The sequence below is a fragment of the Erinaceus europaeus genome, chromosome 7 (assembly GCF_950295315.1).
Source record: "Erinaceus europaeus chromosome 7, mEriEur2.1, whole genome shotgun sequence".
Lineage (NCBI taxonomy): Eukaryota > Metazoa > Chordata > Mammalia > Eulipotyphla > Erinaceidae > Erinaceus > Erinaceus europaeus.
Genome location: NC_080168.1, coordinates 106839850 through 106853525, shown reverse-complemented (window position 1 = coordinate 106853525; position 13676 = coordinate 106839850). Strand labels below are relative to the sequence as shown.

General features: G+C 52.7%; 2 protein-coding genes across 2 annotated transcripts; one reads left to right on the top strand and one right to left on the bottom strand.

Moving 5' to 3' along the window:
* The first annotated feature begins 5133 nt into the window (after positions 1 to 5133).
* SHMT2 (serine hydroxymethyltransferase 2) lies at positions 5134 to 10676 on the top strand. Its single transcript, XM_007534963.3, has 12 exons — positions 5134 to 5287; positions 6250 to 6447; positions 7144 to 7223; positions 7356 to 7556; positions 7743 to 7824; positions 7958 to 8080; positions 8190 to 8329; positions 8567 to 8732; positions 9555 to 9654; positions 9757 to 9912; positions 9990 to 10097; positions 10189 to 10676. The coding sequence occupies exons 1-12, from the start codon at positions 5255 to 5257 to the stop codon at positions 10314 to 10316; spliced, it is 1515 nt and encodes a 504-aa protein (XP_007535025.1). The 5' UTR covers positions 5134 to 5254; the 3' UTR covers positions 10317 to 10676.
* A 158-nt stretch (positions 10677 to 10834) lies between these two features.
* On the bottom strand, positions 10835 to 12886 carry NDUFA4L2 (NDUFA4 mitochondrial complex associated like 2). The gene is made up of 4 exons (XM_007534962.3): positions 12735 to 12886; positions 12374 to 12462; positions 11581 to 11641; positions 10835 to 11489 (listed from the first exon to the last, which is right to left on the bottom strand). The coding sequence occupies exons 1-4, from the start codon at positions 12789 to 12791 to the stop codon at positions 11433 to 11435; spliced, it is 264 nt and encodes an 87-aa protein (XP_007535024.1). The 5' UTR covers positions 12792 to 12886; the 3' UTR covers positions 10835 to 11432.
* Between the last annotated feature and the right edge of the window lie 790 nt (positions 12887 to 13676).

Genomic DNA, 13676 nt, shown 5'->3' with positions numbered 1-13676 from the left:
CAGCCGCTCCCACTCCCCTCGGGACCCCTGATTGGGGCGAGAGAGGGGGGTACAGTCAAGCTGAGACGGGAAGACTCCTCTGCTTCCGCCTCGACTCCGCCTCCCATCGCCTGGAGGTGTCAACGTGGACAAGGTTGTGTGCTCCAAGGGAGTGCTCACCGGCTCTGCGGGGAAACTGAGGCAGAGGTGAGTCTAACCCAGACAGGCCTAGGATTGAGAAGCCCTAAGTGGAGGGGGGGAGCGGCGCACCTGGTTGAGCGCACATGTTACAAGGCGACAGGACCCAAGTTCAAGGCCCCAGTCCCCACCCGCTGGAGGAAAGCCTCACAAGTGGAGAAACAGTGATGCAGGTGTCTCTGTCTCTTTCCCTTTCTGTATCCCCCTTCCTCTTGATATCTGCCTGTCTCTATAAAAAAAATAAAGATAGTAAGTAAACAAAGTTCACCTGCTTTTGAAAGAGAGAGAGAAGTGGCAAATAGGACTGAAAGAAGTGGGAGGTGGAAAGCAGTACTGGGACAAATTGAGGAAAAATCCAAGCTACTCCGCCCCAATCTAATGACAGGCCTGTTGTTGGAAAACCCAGGAACACCTGAGGATGGAGACAGAGGTAAGAAAGACAGAGGCTGGGAGCCTGGCGGTGGCTAAGCGGGTTAAACGCACATGGCATGCACAAGGACCGGCTAGGGATCCGGGTTCGAACCTCTGGCTCCCCATCTGTAGGGGATTCCCTTCACAGGCAGTGAAGCAGGTCTGCAGGTGTCTTTCTCTCCCCTCTCTGACTTCCCCTCCCCTCTCGATTTCTCTCTGTCCTATCAAACAACAACGACAGCAACAATGATAGTAACAACAACGATAAACAACAAGGGCAACAAAAGGGAAAATAAAAATAAATTAAAAAAAGAAAAGAAAAAAAGAAAAAGAAAGACAGGCTAGGACTAAAGGGGGCGTGGGCCTCAGGCCTAATGCGAGAGCCAAGTGGAAATGACTAGAATTAGTGAAACAGCCCAGCCACACTTGCAACTGGAGGATAAAATAGTGTGTCCTCTTCTCAAGAAACAAATATTTTGTAACTCTGTGTGGTGACAAATCTTAATTAGACTTAACTCTGCTGACTGTTTTTGTAATATCTACAAATGTCAAATCAATACGTTGTACACCTTGAATTAATATAATGCCGCATGCCAATTATACCTCAATTTGAAAAACCATGCCCTGGAGGTTAAATGAGATCTTGCCTGTGAGATCTACATGTCCAGTGACAGATTGTCCTCCCTCCCTTCTGCTGACTCATAAAACGACCTCTTCCACAGCCGTGCTCCTCCTCTTTGGACTGGACATCTGGGAGAGTGTGAGGTGTCTCTGCCAGTAGTTGCACTCACTGAATGTTGTCACTTTCCACCTCTCAATGTCCTAGCTGTCAGTGATCTAGATCTCTGGAGGCCTGGCACAGAGTAGGAGCTCAATATGTGTGTTGAATATATGTGTAGTATTGCTTTATTAAAGGCAACGATTCTCAACATCACTACTTATTGGACTCACTAAGAATAGGTTTTGTGGTGTGTCATCAGGGGTGGCAAATCGAATGTCCATTCTTTTTTTTCTTTTTCTTTTTGTCCAGAGTACCACTCAGCTCTGGCCATTGATAGTGCCAGGGATTAAACCTGTGGCCGCTCACATGCAAATCCTGTGTGCTACCACTGGACTGTCTCTCTAGTCTAATGTCTACTCTTAATACTTTCTTTTTAAAATTAGTTAATTTTATTTTTATTATTTTTTATTGTTGTAATTATTAATGTTGTCGTTGTTGGCTAGGACAGAGAAATCAAGAGAGGAGGGGAAGACAGAGAGGGGAACAGAAAGATAGACACCTGCAGATCTGCTTCACCACTTGTGAAGGGACTCCCCTGCAGGTGGGGAGCCAGGGGCTCGAACTGGGATCCTTATGCTGGTCCTTGTGCTTAGCCTCATGTGGTCATGTGCTTAACGTCATGTGCGCTTAACCCTCTGCGCTACCGACCGACTCCCATTTTATTATTTTTTTAATATTTATTTATTTCCTTTTGTTGCCCTTGTTTTTTTATTGTTGTAGTTATTATTGATATTGTCGTTGTTGTTGGATAGGACAGAGAGAAATGGAGAGAGGAAGGCAAGACAGAGAGGGGGAGAGAAAGATAGACACCTGCAGACCTGCTTCACCGCTTGTAAAATGACTCCCGTGCAGGTGGGGAGCCAGGGGCTCGAACCAGGATCCTTTCGCTGGTCCTTGTGTTTTGTGCCACGCGCGCTTAACCCACTGCACTACCACCCGACTCCCTATTTTATTATGTTTATTTTAACCATAGCACTGCTCAGCTCTGGCTGGTAGTGGTTCAGGTGGTTGAACCTGGGACTTTGGAGCCTCAGGCATGAGAGTCTCTTTGCATAACCATTATGCTATCTACCCCTGTTCACTAATGTCTACTCTTCAAAATTCACTTAATTTGGGGCCAAGTGGTGGCACACCTGGTTGAGTGCACACATCACAGTGTGCAAGAACTTGGGTTCAAGCCCCCAGTCCCCACCTGCAGAGGGAAAGCTTCACAAGTGATGAAGTAGTACTGCAAGTGTCTGTCTCTATCCCTCTTATCTCCTCCTTACTCTCAATTTTAAGCTGTCTTTATCCATTAAATAAATAAAAAGATAATTTTTTAAAGATGTATTTAATTAGAACCTCTGAAGGGAGACCTCCTCACTCATATATATTTATGTCATATTTCCCAGTGAATTCTGATGCCTGGGTCTAGAAACCTACTTCTGGAGGGGTTATTAAGTTCCTCCCTAAAAGATGAATCCAGATGAAATCAAGCTATAAGGAAGATCCCTTCCAATTCTAAATATCTATAGACCTACAGGAGATGAACAGTTGACAGAATTCAATAAGTGCAGTGATAGGAGCAGACACTCCAGCTTCCAGATCTCTGAAGGAGACCATTAAAGAGGCAGGTTTGTGATTCAGGAGACATAAGAACAGCCTATCCCAAGGGGCCTGGTGGTGGCACACCTGGTTGAGTGCACATGTTGCAATGCGCAAGAACCCAGGTTCAAGTCCCCGGTCCCCACCTGCCGGGGGAAAGCTTTGCGAGAGGTGAAGCAGGGTTGCAGGTGTCTCTCTGTGTCTCTCCCTCTCTGTCTCCCCCTTCCTCTCAATCTCTTTCTCTATCCAATAAATACATAAAGGTAATAACGAAAGAAAGAAAGAACAGCCCATCCCAGAGTGTGTTTACATTTGAAGTCTCATGTACTCCCCACATGCTTTACTATTGCTTTACACATGAGGAAACTGAGGCCCAGGAGGCTAACTTGCCAGTTAGTCCCAGAGTTGAAATCAGGATCTTTCACCCTTTCAAACCAGGGTGCTTCTCAGAGTTCCATGTTTCTCTTATAATAATCTATGTTTCCCAGAGAACTCATTACTTCTAAGTTCTCAGTAGAATCCAGTAACAGATTGTTTAGACAACAGACGTGGTGGAGTTAAAAACAAATAAACAAAACCTGAAGTGACTCAGGAGGTGGCACAGTGGATAAAGTGTTAGATATTCAAGCATGAAGTTGTCAGTTCGATCCCAGGCATAGCATATGTCAGAATGATGCTCTGGTTCTTTCCATATATATTTTTTATTGCTTCCAGAGTTATTGCTGGGGCTTGGTGCCCGCACTACGAATCTACTGCTCCTGAAGGCCATTTTTCTCTTTTGTTGCCCTTCCTTGTTGTTAATCGGTGTTATTGTTATTATTATTGTTGTTGTTGTTGTTGGATAGGACAGAGAGAAATGGAGAGAGGAGGGGAAGACAGAGAGGGGGAGAGAAAGATACCTGCAGACCTGCTTCACCACTTGTGAAGTGACTCCCCTGCAGGTGGGGAGCCAGGGGCTCCAACCGGGATCCTTACACCAGTCCTTGGGCTTTGAGCCACCTGCGCTTAACCCACTGCGCTACCGCCCAGGCAGGCCCCTCTTTCCATCTATTTATTTCTCAACAATAATAATAATAACAACAACAATAATAATAAATATTCAAAACAAAATAAAACCTGGAGAGCTTCCTGACACTAAGGAGATGGGGCAACACTGACTCTCTTTTCTTTCAGGCCAGCACCTGTGACCTCTGGGGCTACTGCTTGGGACAGAAAAAGCAAGTGGGAGAACTACAATTCCGGGAGTTGGGCTGTAGTGCAACAAGTTAAGCGCATGTGGCACAAGCGCAAGGACCGGGGTAAGGATCCTGGCTCGAGCCCCCGGCTCCTCACCTGCAAGGGAGCCACTTCACAAGTGGTGAAGCGGGTCTGCAGGTCAGCATTACTCTTTTTCTCCCCCTCTCTGTCTTCCCTTCCTCTCTCCATTTCTCTCTGTCCTAACAACATCATTAACAACAGCAATAACTTCTTCTTCTAGCATTTGCCCTTCTTCCGTAGCCAGTCAACAGCGTCAGGTTGAGCCTGATGTAAAGTTTCGAGACAATAACTACAACAGTAAAACAACAAGGGCAACAAAAGGGAAAATAAAAAAAAAATTTAAAAAAAGGTGGCCCAGGAGGTGGTACAGTGGATAAAGCACTGGACTCTCAAGCATGAGGTCCTCAGTTCCATCCCCGGCAGCACATGTACCAGAGTGATGCCTGGTTCTTTCTCCCTCTCCTTTCTCATTAGTAAATAAATATTTAAAAAAAAATAAATAAAAGGGGGTTGGGCGGCAGTGCAGCGGGTTAAGTGCACGTGGCGCAAAACTCAAGGACCAGCAAAAGGATCCTAGTTCGAGCCCCCGGCTCCCCATCTACAGGGGAGTCGCTTCACAGGCGGTGAAGCAAGTCTGCAGGTGTCTATCTTTCTCTCCCCCTCTCTGTCTTCCCCTACTCTCTCCATTTCTCTCTGTCCTATCCAATATGGAACGACATCAACATCAACAACAACAATAATAACCACAACAAGGCTACAACAACAAGGACAACAAAAGGGGGGCGGGATGGCCTCCAGGAACAGTGGATTCATGGTGCAGGCACTGAGCCCCAGCAATAACCCTGGAGGCAAAAAAAAAGGAAGAAAAAGAAAAACTACATTTCCCAGCAGGCTTTATAGGGACCTCTTTGCGCATGCGTATGTTCCTCCCCATAGCTCCTCCCGCTTTCTCCCTGCGCATGCGCTCTCAGTCCACTCCTCTTCCGACCCCCTTCTTCCCCTGGCCGGAGTTGGTGGCTGGACCTCCTGTGACCTCGGCTCAAGATGCTTCCTTTCTCGTTCCTCCGGGCGGCTCGGGTAAGAATGGAGCTCTGGAAACTAGGCAGCAGTAGAAAGTAGAGGCTCCACCCACCCCAGTTTTCATTCACAACTCTGGGGTTCTCTCGCTTTCCACGCACGTGGTCTGAATCCTCGGGGCACAGGAAAATACTGCGGAACCCCTGAGACCCCTGGGTACCCCACCCCACTAACAAGGCGCTCGCTGCAGGGCCTCCTGACGTGGCGTCAGTGGGAGAGCCCTCCTGGACGCCTGCGGACCGGAGCTGGCCAGCGAGTTGGGTTCCGGGCCTGCACCGGCAAACTGGCCTTTCCAGCCAGCTGTACAGCTGATGCAACCGGGCTCTGCTGCTTGCATCAGGGGTCCCGTGCTTAGGTGGGCTGGAGGAAGTGAGGTGGGCACTGAGGACAGGAATGTGGCTTCCCTACCACACTGCAGCCCTCACACGTCTGCCCCAGGGACTGCTGGAGGGCCGCTGTTTTTGCCGCCACGGCTCTGGAAGCCACCTCTGCAGCCTGTTGCCTTCACCCTTGGAAGGGTAGGGGTCGGGGGGACTGCACCTGACTGGGGTATAGTAGCACTTTGAGAAGTTTCTGCAGGAAAGTGCTTTTGTGTCAGTGGATGAGGAAGGAGCTTCTGTTCCGAACCTCAGTGTACCTTCCCTGAATTCCAGAGATTTAATCTTCTAGAGGATGAACTTTGCTCTGTGGCTCTGCAGAGTGGCTCATGGGTCAAGGAGGAGGGAGATACTGGGATGAGGTAAATGGACCGAATCAGAACCACCCCCTGAACATTGATCTCAACCTTGGCTCCAGACCTGGTGTTTGAAGGTGGAGGTGTGGGGATGGTGAGAACTGGAACAGCCTGGTGGCACAGCTGGCAGTCGACATCGGAGCCAGAGAACCAGCCGGTTATTTCAGAGTGGCTGAGAGACTCACTCGTGTCTGGATGCCTTTTGTTTGACCTGACTTTTTCTTCCTAGCCTCTACAGAGATGGGGGCAGCTGGTGAGCATGGCCACACGGTGCCAGCACAGTGAGGCGGCCCAGACCCAGACTGGAGAGGCATCCAGGGGCTGGACAGGCCAGGAGAGCCTGTCGGATAGTGATCCTGAGATGTGGGAGCTGCTTCGGAGGGAGAAGGACAGGCAGTGTCGTGGCCTGGAGCTCATCGCCTCGGAGGTGGGTCTTGGGGAAGGAACCAAGGCTGGGCTACCACATGGATGCAGGTGGTGACAGGTCATCTCAGTGCTGTTTCACTAGATCTCCTTTTGAGACTCTTTTTTTTTTTTTAAACTGTTCTTAAAAATAAAAACTGGGTGGGCAGAGACAGCATAATGATTATGCAAACAGACTCTCATGCCTGAGGCTCTGAAGTTTCCAGTTCAATCAATAATAATAATAATAGTGAGAGAAAGAACGAGACAGTCACTCTGGCATATACAGTGCCATGGCTTGAACTCAGGACCTCACACCTGCAAGTCCATTGTTCTGCCATCTCCTAGGCCATGTCTCTTTTCTTGCTCTTCTCTGAAACAAAGTCAAGGCCAGTCTGGGTTATGGGGTGAGGGTATTAGAGACTTTCCAGAGTCTCCACAGCCTAACCTGGCACCACCCTCCTCCCAAGAAGAAAAGAGGAGCCTGGAAGTACAGGTTCAAGTCGACAGGTGGCCTTGCTGGAGACACCTACCATAGCAGCTGGTGCTGCGAGGATGCTGCTTCTGGTCCTGTGCAGGCCTGGTGAGGGACCATGAACAAACAGAACTTCAGATAGAATCTGGCTCCTCCCTGCAGCCAGGGGTGCTGTCAGGGTGGAACTTTGGGGGCGTACGAAAGGGCCTCAATGTCTTCTGACACTGCCCCCTCCCACTTGCCCAGAACTTCTGCAGCCGAGCTGCGTTGGAGGCCCTGGGGTCCTGTCTGAACAACAAGTACTCGGAGGGTTATCCTGGCAAGAGGTGAGAGCTAGGCACCAGAGGACTGGAGGGGGCTGTTTCCCTGGATCCCAGCTGCACAGAGGAATGGTCTCCCAGTCCTGTGCTGCTCAAGGGGGCTTTCTTTGTGCCCTCATACACCCCATCACTTGGCAGATATTATGGGGGAGCAGAAGTAGTTGATGAAATCGAGCTGCTGTGTCAGCGACGAGCCTTGGAGGCCTTTGACCTGGATCCTGCACAGTGGGGAGTCAACGTCCAGCCCTACTCGGGGTCCCCAGCCAACCTGGCTGCCTACACTGCCCTTCTGCAGCCTCATGACCGAATCATGGGGCTGGACTTGCCCGACGGGGGCCAGTAAGTGTGGGTAGGGCATGGGATAGGAGTTACTTGTCGATGAGAGGGGCTCCTCTCCCAGCCCTGCATGTTACAGTGGACATAGGGAGGGGACAGAGCAGTGAGGGTGGCACCTGTGGGGCATAGCAGGCAGGGGAAGTCTGGAAGTTAGCCCGCCTGAAGCTGTCTCACTAACTTTCCCTGCAGCCTCACACATGGCTACATGTCTGATGTCAAGCGGGTCTCAGCCACGTCCATATTCTTCGAGTCCATGCCCTACAAGCTGAATGTGAGTCGGTGGTGCGAGGAGGAGCCAGGCAGGCCCTGGGGCTGCTCCTGGGGAAAGTGGGGTGTTAAGGAGCAGGATAAGCTAGCTGCCTTCCTGCCTTCCCAGGGCTTTAGCTCTCTGTCTGTCTATCCAGCCCCAGACCGGCCTTATTGACTATGACCAACTGGCCCTGACTGCTCGCCTTTTCAGGCCGAAAATCATCATAGCTGGCACCAGCGCCTATGCCCGCCTCATTGACTATGCCTGCATGAGAGAGGTCGGTGAGCCCTGGGACACTAGCCACTCCCCTGGGGCCTGTGGGGAACAGCCTCGGGCAGGCCTGCTGGGCCCTCCCCTGACTGAGGCCTGTACCTCTACCTGCCCAGGTGTGTGACGAAGTCAAGGCTCACCTGCTCGCAGACATGGCCCACATCAGCGGCCTGGTGGCTGCTAAGGTGATCCCCTCACCTTTCAAACACGCGGACGTGGTCACCACCACCACTCACAAGACCCTCCGAGGGGCCAGGTCAGGCTCCCCTTAATGTCCTGTCCTGTGGCTGCCACTGGGCCAGGTCAGAGAGGCTAAGGTCCTGAAGACGTCTGCCTAGACTGCAGTAGCATCCTCTGGCAGGGGTGGCTAAGGGGCTCCCTTGACCTCTGGAACCCAGCAAATGGAGCCCAGCTGAGGCCAACACCGGGGCCAGGAAGCTCTGCTTCCTCATCCCTTTGCAGCTTGGATTCTGACTGCTCACTTCCCACTTAGGTCTGGACTCATCTTCTACCGGAAGGGAGTACGGACCGTAGACCCCAAGACTGGCCGGGAAATCCCTTATAACTTTGAAGACCGAATCAACTTTTCTGTGTTCCCATCACTGCAAGGAGGGCCCCACAACCATGCTATTGCTGCAGTAGCTGTGGCCCTAAAGCAGGTATACATTGTCTTTTAATTTTGTAAAGATTTATTTCGGGGCCATGTGGTGGCTCATCTGGTTGAGTGCACATGTTAAAATGCACAAGGACTCAGGTTCGAGCTCCTGGTCCCCACCTGCAAGGGGAATGCTTTGCAAGTGGTGAAACAGTGTTGTAGGTGTCTCTATTTCTGGCTGTCTCTATCCAATAAATAAAGATAATTTTAAAAATACTTAGTTCTGGGAGTCGGGCGGTAGCGCAGGGGGTTAAGTGCAGGTGGCACAAAGCCCAGGGACCCACGTAAGGATCCTGGCTCCCCACCTGCAGGGGAGTCGCTTCACAGGTGGTGAAGCAAGTCTGCAGGTGTCTTATCTTTCTCCCCTTCTCTGTGTTCTCCTCTCTCCATTTCTCTCTGTCCTATCCAACAATGACGACAGCAATAACAACAATAATAGCCACAACAATAAAACAACAAGAGCAACAAAAGGGAATAAATAAATAAATATTTTTTTAAAATACTTAGTTCTATATTTAAGGAGAGGGATAGAGAATAGAACATTGCTTGGTCATAAACTGGTGTTGAGGTTCGAAACCGGGACCTCACACGTGCAGACTGTGTGCTCTACCCTCTGAGCCCCCTCCTGGGCCACAGGACACCTACTCTCTCTTTTGGCATGGTTGTGGGGCACTGGTCTGAAAGCTTGGACCCTGTACCTTGCTCACTGAAGATGGACCTAGCAGTTGGGATCATGGGGGTGGGAGGGGCGGTCATAGTTCTGTGAGGGGTATAAGGGCAAAAACCTCAGGGTCTTGAGTCACAGGCTCTCCTGTCTCGTCTCCAGGCCTGCACCCCCATGTTCCGAGAGTATTCCCTGCAAGTTCTGAAGAACGCTCGGGCTATGGCTGATGCCCTGCTAAAGCGAGGCTACTCACTGGTGTCTGGTGAGCTGGGGGTTGGGGTGAGGTGGTGGCTATGTCTGTGGCCTCAGGCAGAAGCCCTGAACTTAGCAATCTTGACCTGTCCTCCCCGACCACCCCGCTTAGGTGGCACTGACAACCACCTAGTGCTGGTCGACTTGAGGCCCAAGGGCCTGGATGGAGCTCGGGCTGAGCGTGTGCTGGAGCTTGTGTCCATCACGGCCAATAAGAACACCTGTCCAGGAGACCGAAGTGCCATCACCCCTGGGGGACTGCGTCTCGGTGAGCTGACGACTAGAGGAGAGGAAAGGGGTGCTGGTGGGCCAGGGCTGTGTTAATCCCTTTCTGCGCCTCCCTAGGGGCCCCAGCCTTGACCTCTCGACAGTTCCGGGAGGACGATTTCCGCCAAGTGGTGGACTTTATCGACGAAGGCGTCTGCATTGGCTTGGAAGTGAAGAACAAGACTGGTGAGTGGGAAAACACCCTCTGCCCACCCACCCCTGGCTGATCACCTTCACTGGGACTCTGACCACCCTTTCTTTCCCCTTTTCTTTCTAGCCAAACTCCAGGATTTCAAATCCTTCCTGCTTAATGATCCAGAAACAAGGCATCAGCTGACTGACCTCAGACAACGGGTGGAGAAGTTCTCCAGGGCCTTCCCCATGCCCGGTTTTGATGATCACTGATGGCATTCTGGAGATGAGGTGCACAGACTGAGATTTGCTGTTACTTTCTACCTGGACCAGTGGAGGGGAACTCCCACCTCCTACTTCTGGAGGAGCCCCTCACTTTGTGAAGAGCCAAGCTTTCTTCATCCTCCTTCCCCCCAGAATTTGTAGCAGAGATTTCTTTTTGTAACCAGACTCAGGAGGAGGTGGGAGCCTGGGGCTTTCTACCCCCAACCTCTCCTGTTTTCTCAGTGTTAGAGATTCCCTGCTCTTTCTTGGGAGGGGGAGGGAGTGGAGTCGCCTTTGTGAGCCAGAGGAAGGGGGGGGGGTAGGTGGACACCTTCCTTGCAGTTTTTATTAATAAAATGCTAACCTGTCCTGGGCTGTTCTTGTGGGAGGGTCCCCGGGCCAGGTGGTGGTTTGTCTCCGTGCACGTGTTCCTCCCACTATCACCGCCACAGGGACCCCCAGGGCTGCAGCCTCCTCCCTGTCTGTGATCAGAGCCGACACCAGACGTGATTAGCAAGCGCAGCAAATTCAATTTGTTAAATGAAATTGTATTTTGCCCACGGCTGCTTCTGTTTGATCCCTAGGGACAGAGGGGAGCAAGAGAGGGGCGGGTGATGGCTGGGGGAGGCTCAGGTGCTGGGCTGGAGGAGGTGCTTGGTGGAGGCGGCGGGTTGGAGTGCACACACCTCCCAGGGTGGTGGTTCCTTATTCAGGGCAGGCTGGGCGCCAGGCAACGAGCCCAGTCGAGCCTGAGCAGCACCGCCTCTGGGCTGGTGTCTGGCGTCTGGAGTCTGGGCTAATGTGAGGCCCGCCACGTATCTTGGCACTCAGGCCTCTGCTTATTCTTGACTCACGTAGGCCACGCTCAACACGTAGCCTGCACCACGCCCCTGTGAAGCCTGGGTAGGGGGGCTGGGGTCAGGACTTGGGTGACAGGGCTGCTGCCTGCCTTCCTAATTCCCCTTCTCCCACATGGGAGTCAGGCTTTGGGTCAAGGGTGCTTCCGCTGTTGGGAGCTAGGGAAGGGGGGGGGTGCCTCCCCCCTGCGTGGGAACAGGCCTCTGAAAGCAGGAGCTGGACAGGGTGGCTGACTGGCTGAGGGTGAGTTCCATGGGTCCCAAGGGTTTAGAAGTCTGGCCGGTCCTTCTTCAGCTTCTTATAATCAGTGGAAACTGCAAGGAACTATGGGAAGGAAAGGAGGATTGCACTGAGTACCCCAGGCCTCTGGGCTAGTGGTGGTCGAGGGCTAAAAGATTAGAGTGCTGGGGGCTACCTTATATTGGTCATTGGGGCTCAGGCGGTTCCAGGGTTCGGGGTTGTTCTTTCTGTCCCAGCTGTGGAGAGAGGGGGAGAGAGAGGGTTAAGGTGTCCTTCCTGGAGAGAGGACTGGGCTCTACCCCTACCCAGGCACCTATCTTATCCTAGGATGTGTGGGGGGGTTATGCCAGAGTCTGGCAGGAGGGGCAAGTCATGGGTCCTGACATGTAAGGCAAGAAAGCTGTCACCATTGCCAGAGTAGGGCCAGGTAATGACAACCAAGCACAGGGAGCTCCACCTGCTCTCTGTTAGGTTAGCTTGGGGAACACAGTGGGGCACAAATCTGATGGGCTGGTGAAGTGAGGTGCTTCCATGGGGTTTTTGACTTGTGCAAAGGACCCCTTCCTAGCCCCCCCCCCCCACTGCACCCATAGCGGCTCCCCAGACCACACCCCCAGCGCTCCTACGCTGTAGCAGAGACAGAGGTACCCAACCCAAAGGCCGCCAGCCATCGGCAGAGCGGCGTCGCCATAGCAACCAGGCGAGTTTCTGTAGCCTGAAGCCAGCTGAGTCGCGACCCACTGGAGTGAGCCTTCTGAGCCGTCAGGTGGGTGGGCCAGGCCCAAAGGGAGGTTGGGACCTTTTGTGTTAGGAGTGGGTCCAAGCCCACAGATGCCCTGCAAAGATGTCACAGGTGTGCATCTGGGGGCTAGGACCACCCCTGCCCAGGTCCTGAAACCCCCTCCCCATAAGCACCTGCCTCATCCTACCCCACCTAGACCCTTGCCTAGAGCCCAGCCAGCTTTTACCATACATCCGGGCTGCGCAAGGCCAGTCGAAGCAAGTAGAGTGCAGCACTGCCCATGCCCAGGCCAATGAAGCTGATCATCGGGATAAGCTGAGGAGAAAAGGGGGGCTCTCAGGGCCAGCTTTTGCCCCAAGCAGCACACAGCCCCTTTAGACCAGTCATCCTGCCCAGCCCCCACCCTGGCCTTCCTCCTTGTCTGGGAGCAGGGACTGACCATCCTGTACTTTGTCTGCAGTCTCCCCTGAGCTGGCTAGGGAGAGGAGCCCTGGAGGAGATGAGGAGGCCTGGGGATAGGATTCTGGGGGGCCACAGGGGCAGAGAGAGTCAGAAGCTGGAATCAGTGGGTACAGGGTCAGACTTACCCCGGGGTGTCTCTTGATCTGCCGGAGGAGCTGGGCCCCGAGGCTGGTGCCTGCCATAGCTACTCTCTTGGGTCTGGGCTACCCCCACAGTCCAGTTCCCTGCTCCTCCTGGGGTCCCGCCCATAGCTGGGGAGGGGTCAACCAGGCCCAGTTAGGCCCAACCCACTTGCTTCATTAGACTCCTAACCACCCCCATCCATGCCTCTCCTCCCCTAAGTTCAGGCTGGGAGGGAGGTGGAAGAGAACTACCGGGGAGCAGAAGGGTCACTGATCCTCCAGCTGACCACCTCCTAGTGCATGGGATACCATCATGCTGGGGGCTGGCTTCTGGGGGAGACCTCAAAGTCTCTCACCTGTGAGACTGATTGTGGGGCAATCCAGAAGTAGGAGGGGCACGAGACAGCAGAGTGCTCCTTCACTGGGGAGGCCAGCAAGGGCCCCGGATGAGTGAGGTGGCATTCCTGCAACACCTCTCAGAGCCATGGGGCTAGCAGCTCCACCAGGGCCTGCTTCTACCTCCCTCACAGCGCAGTGTGGGGAGGGAGGCACAGCCCACAGCATTTGAGCCAGTCCCTCCATTCCTAGCTGAATTGCTGCTGGCCTCGGGGCGGGCGCATTTGGAAACCAGGGGCAGCAGTCACAACTTACAACTGGCTCAGGTTAGAAAAAGTCAGTCTTTGAAATTTAGGGCATAAGACACTGGGTTGCCCTGCCCTCCTCTGCAGAGGTAGTGGGAAGGCGGAGCTACCCAAAAAGATTGCTGGCTGTGGGACAGAAAACCCAGAATGGAAGAATGAACTAGTCATGGAAAGAAAAAAGGGGCTGGTGGTGGTGCAGCTGGTTAAATGCACATATTACTATGTGCAACGACAGGTGTTCCCCACCTTCAGGAGGGACGCTTCTTGAGTGGTGAAGCAAATCTGTGGGTGTCTATCTCTTTCC